This window comes from Struthio camelus, chromosome 5, assembly GCF_040807025.1.
Source record: "Struthio camelus isolate bStrCam1 chromosome 5, bStrCam1.hap1, whole genome shotgun sequence".
Taxonomy (NCBI): Eukaryota; Metazoa; Chordata; class Aves; order Struthioniformes; family Struthionidae; genus Struthio; species Struthio camelus.
The window spans coordinates 42279448-42298999 of NC_090946.1; the positions used below are offsets into that span (position 1 = coordinate 42279448).

At 40.9% G+C, this 19552-nt stretch overlaps 1 protein-coding gene across 1 annotated transcript in view; it reads right to left on the minus strand.

Moving 5' to 3' along the window:
- The window catches only part of LOC104150430 (cytosolic phospholipase A2 epsilon), a 35082-nt gene extending 15791 nt beyond the window's left edge, over window positions 1–19291 (minus strand). Inside the window, exons 1-4 of the mRNA XM_009684684.2 lie at window positions 19265–19291; window positions 16963–17035; window positions 3912–4048; window positions 939–1070 (exon numbers count right to left, since the gene is read on the minus strand). Coding sequence (XP_009682979.2) covers window positions 939–1070; window positions 3912–4048; window positions 16963–17035; window positions 19265–19291 — 369 coding nt within the window. The remainder of the gene's footprint in view (window positions 1–938; window positions 1071–3911; window positions 4049–16962; window positions 17036–19264) is intronic.
- Between the last annotated feature and the right edge of the window lie 261 nt (window positions 19292–19552).

The window sequence follows — 19552 nt, forward strand, 5'->3', positions numbered from 1 at the left end:
TTTTGGAAGTCATTTTCCCTGCACTGGTAAATGCCTGCCCTCAGCTGGTGGACAGTAACTGATTGCACCTGTCCATTCAGTTGTGAGGCAGAGTAAAATGGTCACTTAGGTAATCCCCAGCCCCACACCTGCAATAGCTGTTGGCTCAAAACTCTGTCTAAAGCTTTGTCCTTTCTGGTGAACTTTACTCTTGGATAACACAGGGCATCCGCAGTTCTCCTAATTGAAAGGACTCCCATAATGGTAATACTGCATTGATTAGTTATTAGACAAATTAAGAGATTTCCTGCCAATAGGAGCTCTATGCAAGCTGAATGGTGTAACATATCCCGTAAGAAAAGCCTGTGAAACAACATACCTACACAAAACATCTAATCTGGAAACGCAGATCCCATGCTGAAGTCATCACATATGTGTTCAGGCACACTGAAGTGATGAGATAGTCACAGTAATGAGGCATCTACAGGTTTTATCATCTCAGCATGGATCTTCGTGTTACATTCAGGTATACATGAAAAAATTACAGGCCAAAAAGTATTAGTATTAAAAGTGAGTACACCAACAGTTGTGCCAGAGTGTGCCCAAACTCACATTGCTGGGCCCAGGAAAAGAAATTCTGACAGAGACTCTCTGTGCAATGGCTATGGGGTCTACTACCTCTAACAAAAGCAATTTGAACATCAGAGCCAGGAAAGAGACAAAAGGAAATCTGGTATCAAAAACCCTGCTAAGCTTAAAGAGCTAGTCAGAACTTTCAGGATAAAGTCCAAGGTAAGGAGTACTTTCTGCTGAGAAAGGTCTGGAGGGTACTTTACAAGGTGCATGAAGTACAATAGGAAATAAACCCTTCCACTTACAATCGCTCTGCAAGAACTTATTTAGCAAGTAATACCAAAAATATATATCCTTCCTACGGCCAAGGCAGTTTTATTCCTCACCTGTGGATTTAGCTGAAAAGTCAAGTGAACGGTTTCTCCAAGCTGGATTTTAGCTACATCAAAGAGGACAGTGAAAAGGAGGTCATCTTTGGTAACTGCATTTTCATCATAGACTTTCATCTCCAGGATGTTCTGGGAACACAAGTAGAGAATCAGGAACATTTCTATTCCGAGCCCTTGCGGCTGGAGGAACAGTATCACGTGCTCAGCATATTAAGGAAGACAGAAAAACAGTGGAGAAAGCGAGTCCAAAATACTCATCCACACAGATCTGAAGAAATATGTTCTGAACCTTGTATAGCTGATTTCGTTGCTGATTTTCCTCTGCAGAGCAGTTTAAATGACAAGGGCTAATAAAATCATTGAATATGCAGTTTCCATATCGAGAAATAAGGTTTGACCTCTAATTTGGTTTGAAAGCCCCACTTTTCCCTAATCTATAGGAAATTACCTAGCAGTCAAGACTGTATTGCTAACTGCAGTATACAGATCCTCAGATGTAAGCAGTGGTTAAAATACATTAAGAAAGAATCATATAACTATTGCTTGATTACATATTTCCTGTAAATTATTAAACAGATCACATGGTGATAATCACCATGTAATCAATGAAAATCGCTATGTTTTTGTTAAATTGCTGAAGAAAGTACTCAGAAAGCAGCAGAACAAAGGCTTGTTTCCATTGCATTTATATCCTACATCTCTCAAATTCCAGTTCTTCCCTCCTACTGACTGCACAGTGCTCCTCTTCTCCCTCTTATATCATCTGCCTGTAACAGCACATTCTGCAGCCAGTTTGTAGCTATACCTGAGCTCTGGTTGGCTCAGAGATGCCTCACAGAATGGCTAAGCAAGTTAGTGTTCACAGCTATTTTTTCAGTGCGGAAATAATTCAGGTCTCTCTCTCCCTATAGCCAGTAGCTTTTCAAAATGAAAACTCTTAACCCAGAGATTGCTACCTACCTGTCAGATTTAACTGAAACTTGCCGACGGGTTCAATGCTTCCTAAGGACACGCAAACAGAACTGTATATGGTCTCATGTGCAAACATATGCACAAAAAGAGTGATCACATGAGCTTTGTTGCCTTAAAAATTAAGGATAAATTGCAGGAAGGACCATGACTAAACTGGATAGACAACTGAGTAGACAAGTGTACTTAAAAGAAGATCATCCAGAATCCAAATATTCAGGGTAATTTTGACATCTCTCATTTCTGGAAGAAACTAATAAGTGATGGATGGCAAGCAGTAGTAAACCTGAGTCTGCAGTTTGTTGTCAGAAGACAGAAAGGCTGCTGCTATGTGGGAATCAGCTGAACATGTCCAAGCATCAACATTATGTTCTTTTCCAAAGCAATAGTGTATTACGTGATTTTACTGAGCTCTAGCTCCCATATTCGGGCAAAAGGAGTATCTGAATTATACGCATGACAGGCAAGGAGAAAATAACCAGACCAGCAGACTCCAACTCCTCTCACAGTGTAACAAGCAATCTAATTGCAGTGTATGTGAAGAAGTCTGTGAGAGGTTTAACTTAGTTTGTTGAGTCCAAACAGCAGTGAGGCTGGAGTGTCAGACAATGGTTTGGCTGTCCTGAATCCCCAGGACATATTTTGTGCAGCCCACGCTAAAGCCACAGCAACTACTAGTGCCACTGCTGTTGCTACAGTGAAAACTTTTGAGGCTAAAGCCATCTGTGCTGTCACCTACTGCAGAGGTACTTCCAGTTTCAAAGTAAACATAGGGTTATTCCAGGATTGGCTGGTTTGAGCACCTTCCTGTGGCCACTGGCTCCAAGATATTTTTCATCCGTTACGTGTGGTGTCACAATTTTGAAAGACCTGTCAGCCATAAGGCAGTGCAAGGCAACAGTATTCTGGTGTAGGAGTTACAGATCAGTCAGTGGGTGTTTGTTCCCACACTGTAATGTTTGTAGCTTGCCTGTAATGTTTGTAGCTTGCCTTTATACCCTCATGCTAAGCCTGCAGGGCTTGGTGAAGTCGTGCCTCTGTGGTGCTTTGAAAGAAGCTGGAATTTTTAGGTTTGCAAGGAAAACACTGGCCATAGGCCACAGAATGGTAGATGTTTTAAAGTTGAAAGCTGTGCTAAATAGGATAAACACCACTTAACTGTATGGAACAAGGTGAATCGGAGGGCTTGTAGTGAGGGCAACTTCTACAGACAAAGGGAAGAAGGTCACTTCTTTCATGGAAAAACTGTTCACTGCAGGCCCTTTGGCCTAGCAACACTTTGAGCTATTCTGAATGTCCTGTTGCTGTAGTCTACTGATGTCCAAGAGAGCCAGGGAATTGGCCTGCTTTGGCACCTAGTAGCGATGTTTTTGCCCCGCTCTGTTATGAGCACCAGGAAATTAAGGAAACAAGTCATAAAGCAGGGCTTGATCGCCCCAGGCATGGAATAAGTTTGATTTAGGCCCTATCGCTTATCTTTGTGGTTGCTTAGACTTTGAAACAATGAGATGAAGAACAGATGGAGGCGCTCATTTTTGGAGGAAGTGGTTGGTGGGGCTTGCAAAGCTTCTTAAACTCTCACATTTCTATGTCAAGGTAAAGGCTTTGCTATTTTTCTCTTGTAATCTTTAAAATGCTTTTTTTACTCAAGGTAGTTCTGAAGGACCAGTTTAAAAGTACAGCACTGTGATTCTTCCGCTACTTAGCTTATTAATATCTTTCATGCTGTTCAATTTACTCTGAAATTCTTACTTTTAGTCTTAAAAAAACAGACTGAAAAGAAGTTTAAAATGATGGAACATTTTATGAATAGACGTGGAATATCCTAGTGATTCGAGCTTTTTTATATATTTCAAAACAAAATTTAAATTTCTACTGCATCTTACTCCATATCCCATGCCCACACCCTTCACATATGTATATTGTTTAGGTACCCTGGACACTGATAATACAATGAGATCTTTGCCCCAAAGGAAAAAACAAATGCACTCTGCACCTTACTTTTACTTGGCTCTGGATCCTGAAGCAAAATGTTTCATTCCACACTGGATCTTTGCAGTTCTTGATGGTTTTGGTCCGGACAGTCTCAGAGGAGGCAGTGGGCAAGGAGAGGCTTACATAGCAATCAGTTTGACTAACTGTATTTAAAAAATATATATATTGTAACTAACAAATTTTCATAAAAATCTTAGAGCGTAGGCTTATAGCACTGTATAGACAGAAGGTTGCATAAAGGAGATACTGTTTTTCATATGACTTGTCCCACATCACTCAGTAGCATTACTACTTGTTCTGGTGATGAGGCAGAAGCTCTGCTCCTAAATGGAGATTAAAGTTAACTCAGTAAGGGAAGCTAATACGAAAAAAAAAAAAATGCAGAGATAGTTTTATTTAACAGAATACATTATTTCAAAGCAAATCAACAGAGCTCTGTGATAGTGAAGAAGGTGGTTGACATTTTATGAAAACTTTTTTAAAGAGCAAAACATTGAGTTAACTCTGAGCATTTTCTGGTCACTACTCTCTAAAAAGAAATCATACCAAAAACAAGTGGCTAACTGTCCTTAGCTTTTGAGAGGGGAACAGAAAACCTGATGAGGGGCTGAGTACAAAGAATCTTCCCTCTCTGGTCTGCTGCCTACACACAGCTGTAGCCCAGACCTTGCAATGAGGGAACAGACAACATCTTCCAACATGCAATCAGTGGGTAAGCTGCTGGAGAAGGTCTCACGGCACGTTGGCTCTGATCCCAGCTCTGTTCCAGCCTGCTAAGTCACCTTGGGAAACTGCTTCCACTTGAATTTATCTTGATTCTCTATCTGCATTTCCTCATCTATAAAACTGCAATAATAACCCTTCCCTTTTTTGTAATCTGCTTTGACATCCCATGATGAAAAATATACAAATAATAAATGCTACTATTATTATTTCCACAGGACCCACCAGAAGAGAGTTCTTTATCAGTAATTATGTTTTTCTTTCTCTATGAGTCCCTTGATTCTCATTCTACATTTTCTTTAAACTTGCAGTGTTACTTTTGTGAATAGGTAGGACTTAAGGAATGTCTGGAACCATTTTGCACATGATTTACCTTTTAACTCTTCTGATAGAATCTGAGCATGAAACATCTTCCAGTTTTTCAGCGTGCGTTTGATAGTTTACCCTTTACATTCCGCAGCAGGGAAGAAATGACTTGAACATGACAAATGCAGACTTCCTTTTTTTTTTTTAATGTAACATTACACTATTTTTAGACTTACTACCATAACTTTAAAACATAAAACATGTGCAATGTACCTTTAGGTAACAATTCGTTGGTCAAGGAGGTTATAAAATCATTTCTTTAGCTTTTTCACAACAATACTTTCTATAGTTCTTTGCCCTCCGTTGACTTTTAACAGCCAAAAAAGAAAGTACTGACTTTGCACAGTTACGTCCTCAGACAGTGCCGGAGAAGCAGATAAAAATGGGAATAGCTGTTTCTTCAATATCCTTACCTAACAGTTACTGATGATTAATAAATTTGTATTTTCAGATATTTCACTAATTTATGTTCTGCGATATCTCTTTGCCATATATATTACCTAAGAATCCTGTTTCACAAGACAGGCATTTAATAATTCTAGAATATCAAAGAAGCTAGCTCTAAACTTGCGAACTTCTAATCTTGCATCTAGATAGGGCTGTGGTGAAAGGCTAATTCAATCCTTCATCCTCTCTAACACAGCAAACCTACAGCAAGCTTCAGAAGTCAGTCTATTCTATAAGAAGTCTGTTCACCTTCAATAAGAGCAAACGAAAGCCCCACAACTTGATGATTCATACATAACAGCAGCTTACTCGGTAGGCGGTGAGGCTGGGTCCCAGCATAGCCCAAGAAAAGAATGCAGATAGGCGCAGTGAAATTATGCCAACAAACCATACTGTTGTAGGGATTATCTGATAACGTATATACACAACACAGATTTAGATAGTTTTTGGACTAGATGCCAAATACTCAGTGCCAAAGGTAAGTGCAGGAGATAATCTTTGATGCTGAGATTTCTTTGCAGACGCTCAGCACCCTGAATAGGATCAAGCAGACATGCAGTACCTTCTGTCAGCTCGCTTCCATTCTCTTCCTCACACTTTAACCACTGTTAAAGGTTGTAATTGTATCATTGACATGTAAACATGTCCAGATTAAAAAGGACTGGCTTCGATAGCCTGACATATGGGAAAGAGCTAAAAGAATTGAAGAACTGAGTTTGCTAATTAAAAAAACAAAGGCTGACAAAGGACATGGTAATACTCTGTCCTCAATGATTGTTACAAATATGGCAATGATCAGTAGATCTGCAGGTGTCCTGTGGCAGTAGGGAAATAAACAAAGACAGATATTAGGAAAACAGCTCCAGCAGTAAAAGAGTTAGCTCCAGGGAGAGAGATTCTATCAATTTTTTGTGTTTCACTTCAGAGGGTATCCCTATCCAAATATGTATCAAACAGTGATAGACGAGGTAGCCTTGGCCCTGCTTCAGGAAAAGAGGACCAGCCCAGGTGAACCTACAAGGTGTTGTATGGAATCTGGACTTGCTGCTGCATGATGCCCATGTTTACGCTGCAAGGCGGTAAACAGAATAATCAAGGCACATCAATTATCTGACAAAGGAACAACTAACCAGCCTCCCTGCCAGCCTTGACTGTCAGGACAAGAAGTGATAGAGAAATTTTTATACTGTGCACCAGGCCAAGTGGTAGGTTGCCAGGTAGGATCCATGGGTGCTGACAGGCCTCGTTGCCTCCACAGCAATTGCAAACCTCCTTCCTTGACACATATGAAATAAGGCTGTAAGTTCAGTGGAAAATTTGCCATCTTTTCCTTCCAAACACATACAGCATCCAAGTAACAACGTTTAGATCTATACCTAGTGCATCTATGTACTATCCTAATATTTTTTAAATCATCAAAAGACAACAATACAAAAAGCAACACAAGACAATGCAGAGGCACACACAAGACAGCTATGCTGCAATTTCTCCTCCCCACCCCAAATCCTTTATGAAGCAACAGGGGATAAATTATGTTACCTAACTGACACTACGGGCACATGTAGTTATTCTTGAAAGATCTGTGCACGGTAACAGAAGCAAAGAGATCATTAGATCACCCTTATATATGTTATCTTTTGGCAAACCACAGATTTTTGTAGACATACCCATTTCTAGACTTTTCATAAGCATTACCAGTGTTTCACTACTGGCAGGGAGTCAGACAGCGGGAACCAAAAAGTCACACATTGGAATGACAGGAGATTATCATGAGATCCGATTTCCTTCTTTCCACCTCAGCCTCTCTTCCTGAAATTTGTGGTGCAATCTCACATCTATCATTTGGGAATAAGGTTTAGAAAGATACTCCATTTCCATTTAAAAATCAGCTAACAGCAAATTAGCTCTTCGCCAAAAGTGGACACTGTTGAGGCAGACATGGAGGGTATGTAGAACTGCTGGGCATTTAAAGAAACTGTTATTAGAGGGAAACATCAGGGAAACCAAGCTAGAACCAATGCGTAGAACTGCCTCAGATTTCAAAGAAAATAGCGGTGGGAACAAAATCCATAGCAGAAGTAGCAGAGTCATCAAATTAACACTCACAAGTTTTCTTTCTTGGGAGAATGTTGAACTTTCCTCAAATGAAGGAATAAAAACAAAATTGTTTTTCAAGTTTAGCTAAAGCTAGTGTATTTTTTCTTTTGAACATCAGTATTTTGAGTCAAGAATGCCACTGATGACTTTTATACAAAAAGGTACTTACAGTATTTTCCCCCCTTTCTCCTCCAGGATTTTTCTGAAAAAGAAGCAGCAATGCTTCATGTGATGTGCAGCCTTGTGGAGAAACTGAGGCTAAGCTGCAGCACTGATGGTGCACTGCAGTGGTATTTCTGATTTGAATTTTTCAATTTAGACCTAGAATTTTGAAATCAATGCTTTTCTGTTGAATAAATAAACTTTATGGCAGGGACATCTCTCCTACATATCTTTCCTTCCTAGTGAAATTTGGAACTGAATGGGAAGCTGCCAACAAAATGAAGCTCAATATGATAATGAGAACAAGGTCAGCTGACTGGCACGAGGCGTCCTTCTTTTTGGTATAAACCAAAACCAGAAAGAATTTGCAAATATGATGAGTGAGGTTAAGTATATGCCAAGGTCTCACTTACAGGAAGTAGTTAGCACTGATAATCCACAGAGCTGGTCATAGATCCTGTATGCTTAAACAGATAGTTGTAAATGTTCTTTGTTTTTTATGGGAGGGGTGGAAGACTTATGTCTGAGGAAACAGCGTGGAAATAATAAGGGTTATCATTGTAACTAAGTAACAAAATTAGGGTACAATAAGCCACCTCGTTGCCTCACTAGAAGGCTCCCTCATGTGATAGTTTGTTCTAACTAATATGAAAATAAAGACACCACTCTCAATGCTGATCAGCTAGTTTGATGAGAGTACTTCCGTAACATACTGGGACAACTAGCTGTAAGCAAGGGTGTTTCCTCCACAACATAAGCAGGTCTTTGTGTGTCTGAGAATTTGGCCCACAGTCTGTAAATGTCAGTCACCATTTTATGAACTAAATTTTGGACCTACAAGGTGTAACATACATGGAGCGTAGAGTCTGATTGTTCTGTTTTATTTGATAGAGACTTCGTTCAGTCTACATTAAAAGCTTAGATTACAGTAATTGTTCATCCTGACGTAAATGTTGTGATTTGGATGTATTCCCAACGTGTGCTTTGCTTCTGGCAGTCAAGTCTTCAGATTTTGTATCTGCCTTTTCCACAAAGATGCCATCATCAGCTTTATGCACATCCAAGTAAACCACAGAAAAAGACACAGCCTCCAGACTGTTTTTTTTATCATAAGATTAAAATTAATCCTATTTTCACAGTGAAATTAAATGAGCTGACACTTCTGCCTGAAATCCTTGATGACTCTGAAATTGATCTAGGAGTCTACAGGAACTTTCCTGTGAGTAAGAATGAATGAAACCATCAAGAAAAATTATCTGACTTGCAAAGAACATTTACAACCATGACAGCTCTTGTCTAGGTTTCATCCCTTAACTGAAAGGGAATGCTTTAAAGAAAGGTATAAAAACTACTCCTGAATAAACAGAAAATGGTGGATACCTTTGCTGGGCGGACCTTCGAAAAGATTCCAAATTTCATAACAGAATATGACAGAAGCACAAGAAGCAACATTTGTGAGTGAAGGTTTCTTCTAACCTTCACTAGTTGATAATACACTTTGTTACCTCCTGCTGAGAATGCAGCAACACAAAGTACCTGGGAGGAACCTGTAGTCTCCTGCAAAACTCACACATGTCTTTTCAGCAATGTAGACTACCTCAGCCACATCAAACCTATCCTATGCTTTTTACACTGGCCTCCTACATAATAGCAAATCATATCTGGCTCTCGGCCCTATCTGCAGGGTAATCAAGGCCTCAATTCAGTAAAAAGCCTGCCTGAAGCTCCTCTCTGAAGACCATTATTGATAAAGGTCCTCAAGCTCTGTGAAATTTGCCTATGGTTAGGGCTTTCCCTGGCACTGCTCTGAGTCTTCAGAATAAGCTTCCATAGGGACTAAGACATACTGCAAGCCTTATCACACTGCTTTTTAGTGTAAGGCCAACCTCTGCAAAGTGCTTCATCTCGTCTAAATGCATGTGAAAGAATACTAAAAGAGCACAAATTCATAAAACAAAAATCTGCGCTCTGCCCAAAGGGTACATGAAAGAATAAATGCTGCTTAACGTACAACTGGATGATGTTAGGATACTGCTGTCTTGATGACATCAGAACAACCAGGATAGGATTAGAACAGATGCTATGGGTTCTTTAGTAATATAAAGGAAAATCTATTGGGAATCACTGTAAAAAATGCTCTTTAAATGTATTTTTAACATTAGAATATTGAAGATGAGAAGTTGTAACTTCTTTTTCTCATCAAAGGACCACCCCAAAAATCTTAAAGCAAGTCCTGCAAGGAGTAAATATCTATATTAATCTTTATGTTCTTTATGAAGTTCTTTGGATGCCCTGTGTAGTAACTAACAGTACTGTAGACATAGCCCTGTTGATATTTCATTTGTGGTTACTGTTCAGCAAATTACACTTCAATCTTAGATTCAACACATTCTCATGCAGGATATAGAGGAAAATATGGGCCCCCATCAAGGGTGTTAAATAATAAGCTACAATAACTTTTAAGAGGATGTGGAAAACTGTAAACATGGGAAAAGGCAATGCTAAGCTTAGTTTCGTAAGTGGTGAGAAGGCATGACACAACTTATCCCTGAGAAGTTTGTGAATCCAAAATAGCTATTCAGAAATCAAAACACACGCTTCATTATCATTATCTGTTCACAACTGCTCAAGATGCCTGTGTATGTTTGAAAGAAACTGTGTGCTAGTATTGTGCTGTGTCATTTTGTTAGCACAGCACTTCATGAAACATCTCAGTTCTTGCAGTAATATCCATCCAGGTTTGTTGGACCTCTCTGAGCGCAAACTAGAGAGTCATGTCCTGAGCAGACTGCCACAGCCATTTAGCTCTGCAAGCCACAAGGAGCCAAGAGGAGTGAAGGCTGTGAACCTCTGCATGGACACGCAGTGGATCTCGAACCACCGTGCGATTCTAGATCTCTGCCATTGTCTCCTGCTCATCCCAGCCTCTCTTCTCCACCTGCTCTTCTTCCTTGTTCATTTCCATTGCCTCCACCCTTTCGAAACCTGTTTTAAAAAGGGCTTCACATTTTAAGAATTTATAAAACATTTTAAGGCCTGTTTCAACTCCTCGTTAACCAGAAGTCTCCTCTGACCAAGAAGGATAATGAAGTCTACTAAGAGCACACAGTACCACCAGGAAAGACTTTCAAGATCACTCTTGTTCGGCAAAGGACAACAGGTTCAATACCATGTATGCTGATACAGTGTTACTGCATGGCAGCTGCTCCTACCTTTTGCCTTTGAGACAGGGACAAGCCTAATGCATGTATCTAAGGTAATAAAATGAATCCTACAACCTGCCCTTCAGTCAGCAATTTTATTCTCCTAATGCCCCTGTGACGCCCCCCCCCCCCAAAATGTCTTTTGTTAGTCCTTGTTTTAGAGGTGAGATGCTAAGTCTCCGAGGAAACTCATCTTGTCCAAGGTAACACCAAGAATCTGCAGCAAGGCATGGGGGAACATCCCGCATAATATCTTCAGCTACCAAAACAGCTTTCTACTGTCTCACATACCGGGTATATGGAAGTGCAGCAGAGCTACAAGCGGATGCACGTGTGCCTCCTTACAATCCGTTGAAATCTAGCACTGGAGATGCAATTATTTCCACAGCTGCAAGGAAGTGCCCTGACCAAGATCCCTAAACAAATAACAACATATTAGTGAGCAAGGACGTGTGTATAGCACAGTCCATTTTAGTGGCAGCTTATAATGCTATGAAGGCACAGCACACACTTTTCACACCCATTACTGCCTATATAACACATTCCCCTCTTGGAATTCGTGTCAACAGACTGCTAAGGCTTGAGGAAAAGGGGAGGAAACAATCTTTTATACTGAAGAACAGAAAATGGGTGATATGAGGGAAACTGTGCTTTTGCATGCATTTAGGTGGTAGCAATGAATTGAGGAAAAGTAAGCGTAGACTTGAATAACATGAGTGGATGAAACCAAAGAGGAGGCTGGACCGAAAGAAACAGAGGTTGCTAACAACTGCAGCTCAAAGTTGATTCGTATAACATTCATTGAGATCACCCATTAATTTGTTCTTCATATTATTAACTGTGATTGTGACTTTGTTATGATAAACATTAATCAAGACCAGTCCTTCATTTTGCCAGGCATCCTAGCAGTTATGCAATTAGACCTTGATCTTGATCTAAACAGTTTACAATTACAGTAAGAAAAGTCCCATTTCAGGATATGACATCACAGGGAGGAGTTTCTGGTAATGAACAATTGCTTTTATATGTGCTTGTTTCATTTCCTAAACTAGTTAGGAAATCACTGCTGACAGGGCTTGTTGCAGCTTTGTAATTACCCACATCACTATCTCTCTATCTTTATTCATATTCCTATTGCCAAGTGCTTCTCTTCAGCTGCTTTTAGGATTTCCCTCTGTTAATGAAAATGCAGCCTGTCTGAGCACCCGGTAGTGTAAGGAGCACACATGAGAGGCTTGCAAAGCTGGCAATGGCTCCTTTTCAAGGTTCCTCACCCTAGAATTTCTCTCAGCAACGGCAAAGGAATTCTGTTTCACCGGACCACTGTAAAACACTGGGCAGCAGAGACCTTTGGATGATTGAGTGCAGCCGTTCTCGTGACCTTGTGCACCGTGATGGGAAAGCAGGAAGGCCGAGCGCCCTGACAGCATGATTTGTTGCTTCTGCCCTGACACTGCTGATGGCTCCTGCTAGGACAGGTGGCTCTTCTGTCTTGGCTGTAGCCGGCAGCTAACTCTTCTCTCACTGGAAGCAGCAGCAGTAAGGCCAGCTCTTGGTTGCCTGGAGGAAACAGGACCACGGCCATGAGCTGCCCCTAGAAATGTGTCACAGCTCCTTATTTTACCTGTGCCTCAAGCCAGCCTAGATGGACGACAATGTTCAGACTACAACCAATTGAACACTTCTCTCCAAACTCTCCACGCACCATCCTGTACAGTCACAAAGAAATAGCAATGTCCATGAATCTAGATTTTGCTGGAAAAAAATGCTGTATATGCATTTATGAAGGTTTGTGACAGTCACAAAGCTTTTGCAGTTTAAAAGCAAGCGATGATTGCAGCTACCAATGATCTATTATTAGCCAGTGCTGGAGAAATACAAGGAGACCTTTGTCCTTGTGCAAGAGAGAACCCCAACTAATGTGCAGAAAAGGTCTTTTCAGGACAGTCTGAAAGGGACCAGCTTTTGCTTAAGCAGGTGTTTCTGCTGCTTACGCAAGGGAAAGAAGGGCAAAAGGGAATGTCAATAACTGTTTGATCAGCAACATAAGTACATAGACCTCTGCAAAGAATAATATCCTAATAGAGAGCTTGGTGTTTTCCTGTGACACTGAGGAGAGCGTCTGGGTTTCTGTCGAATGTACAGTGAGCTGAAATGTACCAAAGTAAAAATCCATCAGTGGCCTCCAAGTGACCAGCATTTGGGCATGCCTATTAAATGCAGACACCACTTTTGACTCCGGAGCCAGATCTCTGAGCCACAGACTTCACGAGCCACAGACCTCTTGGGACAGTATGGCAGGGAAAGGTATCACCCTGTGCTAGCTCTGCCCAAAAGCATTTACCAAAGGCCAGCTCTGGAGGCTGCTGAGCTAGATGAACCTTTGGACTGACCTGGCATTGTTATTCACAGGTTGCCCAGAGAGGCTGTGGAGTCTCCTTCCCTGGAGATATTCGGAAGCTGTCTGGACACAATCCTTGGGTAATGCGCTCTAGGTGACCCTGCCTGAGCAGGGCGGCGTTGGACTAGACGATCTCCAGAGGTCCCTTCCACCCGAACCACTCTGCGATTCTGTGATTCTTACGACTTTTGACAGAGAACCTTTAGCCAACCTTAAACTCGCCCAGAAACTGCAGCAGCTGTGTCTGGGGAATAAAATTTACTGCTTAGGTTGTAGCTGCCTAATAACCTACATACTGTAGAAGCAAAGCCTCTTGATGAATGAATAAGCATTAAGCCATATTCGTATCAGATTTCAACACACATCAGTAGCCGAATTCTCGTTATTATGCTCCCACCACCACATACAAATGAAACCCTTTATCCAATACAAAGGGAAAAGATTTGGAGAGCATGATTATAGATGATTGCTACAGATGTTGTATAACATAAAAACTAAGTCCTATATTATAGAGGATACATTATATATGGCAAGATCTAAGGACATGTGGATTCTGTAGATTGTAGGTAGTGGTCTTGCACAAAGGAGGATGCTAACTCTCCCTTAACTACGAAATGCCACAGCTGAAGAAAAGCAAGCCATACGCATATTTGACTGGCAGCATTCCCAAAACCACAGCTTGGTCTAATCAGACCCTGACTCCAACAAAGTACTGACAGCTCTTTACAGTTAGAACTATTTCTACTCCATCTTTCGATTTTCTTTCTCTCATAATAACTTTAAAATATACAAAAATAATGATTAAAACAACTAATTACAAGCAGGAAATAGAACTGTTTTATTTTCTTTTTCTAAAATATATTTGAGCTAAATATATTTCATGTACTTACAAATATTTGAATAAATATGTGAATTAGAGGGCTGATATATTTCCCCAGAAAACATTTTCCAAAAATATCACTTCTGAGGAAAGACTAATCCTAGGCAGTAACTACCTACAAAAATACAGATATATAGGCCTAAATAGCTGTCTTGACTTTTTTCTTAAATCGTTGTTGCTACACTCAGATTAATCTAGTCTTTAAAACTTTTTGTTCCTAACTATATTGCACCTGAATCCTGTCTGCCTTTCATTTTTTTTCATTTCATCATATCTGTATAAGGTAATAGATGGCTCAGGCGAAAGGCAAGAGTATGAATTCAGTTCGATGGAGACCACTACATGCACTAGGGCATAGTAGGCAGTAGAGAGATGCTGTGAAGAGCATGCTGAGTGTATGCTGTATTGAATGAACTCAGTAGGAGCTGCTGCAGAATTCAGGATCTCCCTGACCGCGAGAGGGCAAAGCCGTGAGTTTAGAGAAGGATTTTATCACATCCCAGAGCAAGACAGCAGGTACAGTCTTGTATGCTGCACAGAGGACTATGACAACCTGACTTAAAGAATCAGTCCTGGAAGTCACACAGAAAACTCTTCCTATTTCAGTGGCACCAGGATGTCATCTCTAGCTGTTATGCAGACTTATAGCTTCCCCTATAATGTGCAATGAAATGCATATTAGGATCCCCCAATTTGCTTTCCAAGTCCCCACTTGCCTCACTTCCAATAAATTCACTTCAGCCAAAACCGTTCTGAAGTAGATATAAATTACAAAATGAACTTTGCTGTACATGCCAACACCTCTCTCTTCTGTGGCAGAGATTTTTGAGGACTGTCTTTGGTTCTCTTCCTCTGAGGATTTTTCTCATCATTTAGGTATTAAAACCTCCCTGCATAACATTTCTGTCAAGAGTCCAATGGCCGCCACCGATGGATTCCTATTACACCCTCGAGCTGGTTTTCCAATTAACTGTAATGCTGCTTGCATCATCTCACAATTTCTTGTGATATGCATCTCACCCCCTGGCATTTCTTCACTAAAATTAAGTGCTCTGAGACAGCACAAAGACACTGTGTGGATAAAACCTCACCGCCTCTTTGCAGTGTCACTGGTAACTTGCTCCTGATTCTCAGAGTGAGAATAACGTGCAGTACTCTTGCATGATACAAGAAAGGCAGCTGGGACAGGCAGAGAACCAGTCTGCTCCTCTCAGACACTGGCCCCTCCTGCCTGCTGCTTCTAGTTCTCACTAGCAGAAACCTTCCCCCACGTCTGGCTTTGAAGCAAATCTCCAGGGATATAGCCTCACACCTGTAATCAAACGCCTATTGAAAATGAAGATTCAGGATAAAGATGTAGTAGTATACAAGAATCGGCCTTTGATCTCTAGAAATTTCTCAGAATTGAAGAATATAAAGTCTAACATTTTCAAACATTATGAAAATCTGAGAAGGAACCTAACACCCCTGGTTTTAAGGCCAGTGGCAGATATTTGGCTACCTATTCCCCCCTCATGTGAGAAAAAAAAATTTGCTGTGGTGCAGCACAGGCTCTGGACATTCCCACACTTTAAGCTTTCTCTGGGAAGCTCAGAAATACTATTTTGGTTGCTCTGAGAGGAACAAGGTGTCCAGATCACTCTTTGCGCGACAGCTGTCTTTCCACTCCAACACGTGACGATGCTGTGGCAGGGCCCTGCCACAGATGCGGGCAGCCAGAGCATTTTATGGAGCAAGAGCCTGTGCACATCTAGCACAGGGAGAGCTTGAGTGTGAAAAAAGCAGGTGATTCTCTTGAGGCTATTGATTGCCAGGGTCATTCAGATGGCCCTTGGGCTGCTGTCATTTATGCCAGAAAACAGTCTTGGATTAGAAAGATACAGAGGGAACTGAAACAACTTTTCATTCTTCTCTTCAGATGTGTTCTTCTCTAGCAAAAGCAACATTCCTGTGCTAGGCTCAACAGCAGAAAAGCAAAAATAGAATAGTTTGCTTATTCAGTCGATATTGCTCAATATGTAAACATATACATTTGTTTCCTTTCCACTGTGTTCCCACATTGTCCTTCCTCTCTTTGATAGATATTTCAGTTTTCCTGAATCCGCATGCATCCAGTTTATTTTCTCCTACCTGAGTAAGCACTGAAATTTTATCTCTTCACCCCTACTTTCACCAAGACCCCAGAAATATTTCAGTCTTACTAGTTTTGCCTTGAAGAACTGGTATTTCAAAGCAGATTCAATAAATACTTAACAAAAACAAGCATGACCATAAGCTGTACAACACCTTTTTTAAAGCTTTTACAAAAGTGCCTGTATACATTTCTGCTGTTGGTAGAAAAGGTCCTGGAAGCAGGAAGAGAAGACAGTACTGTAGTTCCATTGTTATCCAGTCTCCTGTAGAAGCCCCTCAACATCAGTGTTGTCCTTTTTGCCCAGAAGTAGAGGCCTGCATTGCAGTGCATCAAAAACTGCAACTGAGCATTAGCAGATAGACTTGGCCAGCCACACTAGGGCTGAAGTTTGTTACTAGTTTTGTCAACATGCTTTGCAGTATACTACAGTAGACTTCTGATATTGCCATTAGCAGTCAAACTTTTATAAACTGAAAGATTTTGTTGATAGAATATGTAACCTGAGAATAGTCCAAATTCAAAAATGCACCAATTTCAGAAACCATAGTGGCACTTTACACACAGCTACAAGTTACAGTGCTCAGTTACACTCACTGCTTTCAGAATCGAACTGCTGGGAACCACAAGGAATGACTGATACTCACACAGATCTGCCTTTCTCAGATTTTTCATCCTTATGATTTTTACAGAGAGGGAGCTGCAAGGACATTCTTCATTCTGCAAGAAAATGACAAAATGATCACCTGCATGAGTATTAAATTGTTTGTGCTTTATAAAATATGCCCTCCCATAAGTGCAGGTTGCAATTCTCAAAGCAGTGCAGCAATATTGGAATATGCACTACTCGCACTGCTTTGAAATGTAAACTATGTCCTTACAGAGTTCTAAAAAGGGACAGAGAAGGAAATATTCCTCTGTCTATGGATGCTATTGATGGGAGAAAGAATATAACAAAACAGTTTTAAGTAAAATTGATGTTTGGTTGATTCTTTATTAATAATGAAGCTGAAAAAATGAGCTAGCAAAAAGCGAGTGTGCATGAGAAGCCCCTTCTTGAAACATCTGTACACAAATGCAGAATAGGTTATTAATTCTGATGAAGAGCTGGAATTTTCCATGGAAAGCAAATACTTTCTTCAGCTCATTTTATTTAATTAAAAATCCAATTTTCCATTTAAAATCTTTCTTGGGAACACATTTTTGACAGCTGTCGGAAATGGTGGAGAACAAATACATGAACAATGTGAGGCGCTCAAACATCGTGGTGAGGAAGAGGAGAATGAACAGGATATAAAGAACTGATAGGAAACGAAACAGTCTTTGGTAATTTAGGTGATCACAATGCTGCAAATTTCAATGTCTTGATTATATTGAAAAGCATCATGACTAGTCACATGAAGGTAAATGAAACTATTCACTGAGTCAGATACTACCAGCACAAACGCAGCAGAATCTAAACAGAATAAAGCAGTTTGTGAAGAGATGTTAATGAACTTCACTATCCATACCAGACTTTAGATATTCACAGAAAAATCATTGGTTGAAGTGTCAAACACAGAAGGAAAGACAAATAACTAGACACAATCCAAACAAGTTATTAATTCTTGCGGGTTTGACAATCTGAAACTTTAGCTATTGCTTCACTGGAAGCAATTGCCTAATCTCTCTCCCACTCTTTGTCTAACAAAATTGACTCCATTAAATCCCTCTAGGGAGATTATGTTGTTCCTCTTCTTTTTCCACTCAGGAACTGACCCAACCGAGAAGTTAGATACAAACTCCTCTTTCACCCTTGAATTCAGATAAGCAGACCTGAATCCATAGTTCATGTCTCACTCCAAAACAGAGGGACATATTTTAATGTCTTCTGCCTGGATCCAGATTTTGGCTTAAGTAGTCCTCCTGCCCACCTTCACCAATGACACTTCTAGTTTTACTCTGCCTCAGTTAAGTCGTTTCAGTGTTGGGGGGGCAGGGTGGCTAGCAGACGGCATGGCCCCATTTCTTGCTTTGCGGATACGGTTTCCACACTAAGGCTGTTGCTATGCGCTGCTCAGTAGTCTCTCCTCCTTTCAAAAGGATAACCCTGTAGATCCTTAGTGCTTCTTTAGGCAGTCTGGTTAGACGTTCACTCTGTTTATTTGTTAAGCCATGGGGGGTCCCACATTTGAGGTCTCTGAGCACCTCACAGACATCAATGCACACTTATGATAACACACATCCCTCCAAGATGGAGAAGCTCTCTAACCTCCATTTCACAGCTGGGGAATGGAGGCACAAAGTGATTAAATAAATTGCTCATAGTCAAATAGTATGTTAGTTTCAGAGTGGAGAAGAGGCAGTGCATGAGACTCCTGGGAGCCCAAGAGAGAGTTTTAGGGCTTTTCCTGCCTGGTTCCGATCCAGGAGGACCCAAAACTTTCTCAAAGACTCTGAATTAGGGAAGTTCAAGCTTTTCTTCAGTATCAGCCGTGCACAAACGTCAAACTAGGACAATCTTTCTGATTAATTGCTGTTGTTGGTCGGTGACTTTCCTATGTATGCCACTACCAGGTGGCTGCTAGCACAGCTACACGGGCACATACTCATAGCTGGCAAATGCTATGCTGATGAAGAGCCCTCTTAAAGATCATTGTGTATAATACTTGCACCTAGTCACATATTCAGCCCAAGTCCTCAGCAAGTTCCTGTGAGGTACCTCAGACTGCTTCACAACCTCCATGTGGATCACCTACTATAGCTGAACTTCCCTTCACCAGCACAATGCCTCTGCAGGGCAGTCAATATCAGAAAAGTTATCAGTCTGCCTGATGTACATATATACATATATCAAGGTGGACTAACAGCTCCCAAGTCCTCTTCTAGGCACCAGAATCACAATCTCAAACCCACCTCAGGGTGTCTTTAGCTTCTAATGAGCTATGGTCTGAATTCCCTCCATCTTACCTCACGAACACTCCAGCGTGATCCCATCGTGCTCCCAGTGGCATGCAAGTCAAACAGAGATGTCCCTTTGGTATCAGATGTAACAGCTGGCAGTGACTCATGAAGACTCACGAAACTTTAAGGAGGCACCTGTTGAGGAGCAAGAGGCTTGCGCACGCCCCACCTTCTCTACTGTTTGCAAGGGAAAGTATGAAGAGACAAAATTGCGAGGGGGGGGAGGAATTTTGCTGAGGTTATTTGCTAGCTACACACCAGAGACGTGTTGAGGGAAGATTGTACACACCAAGG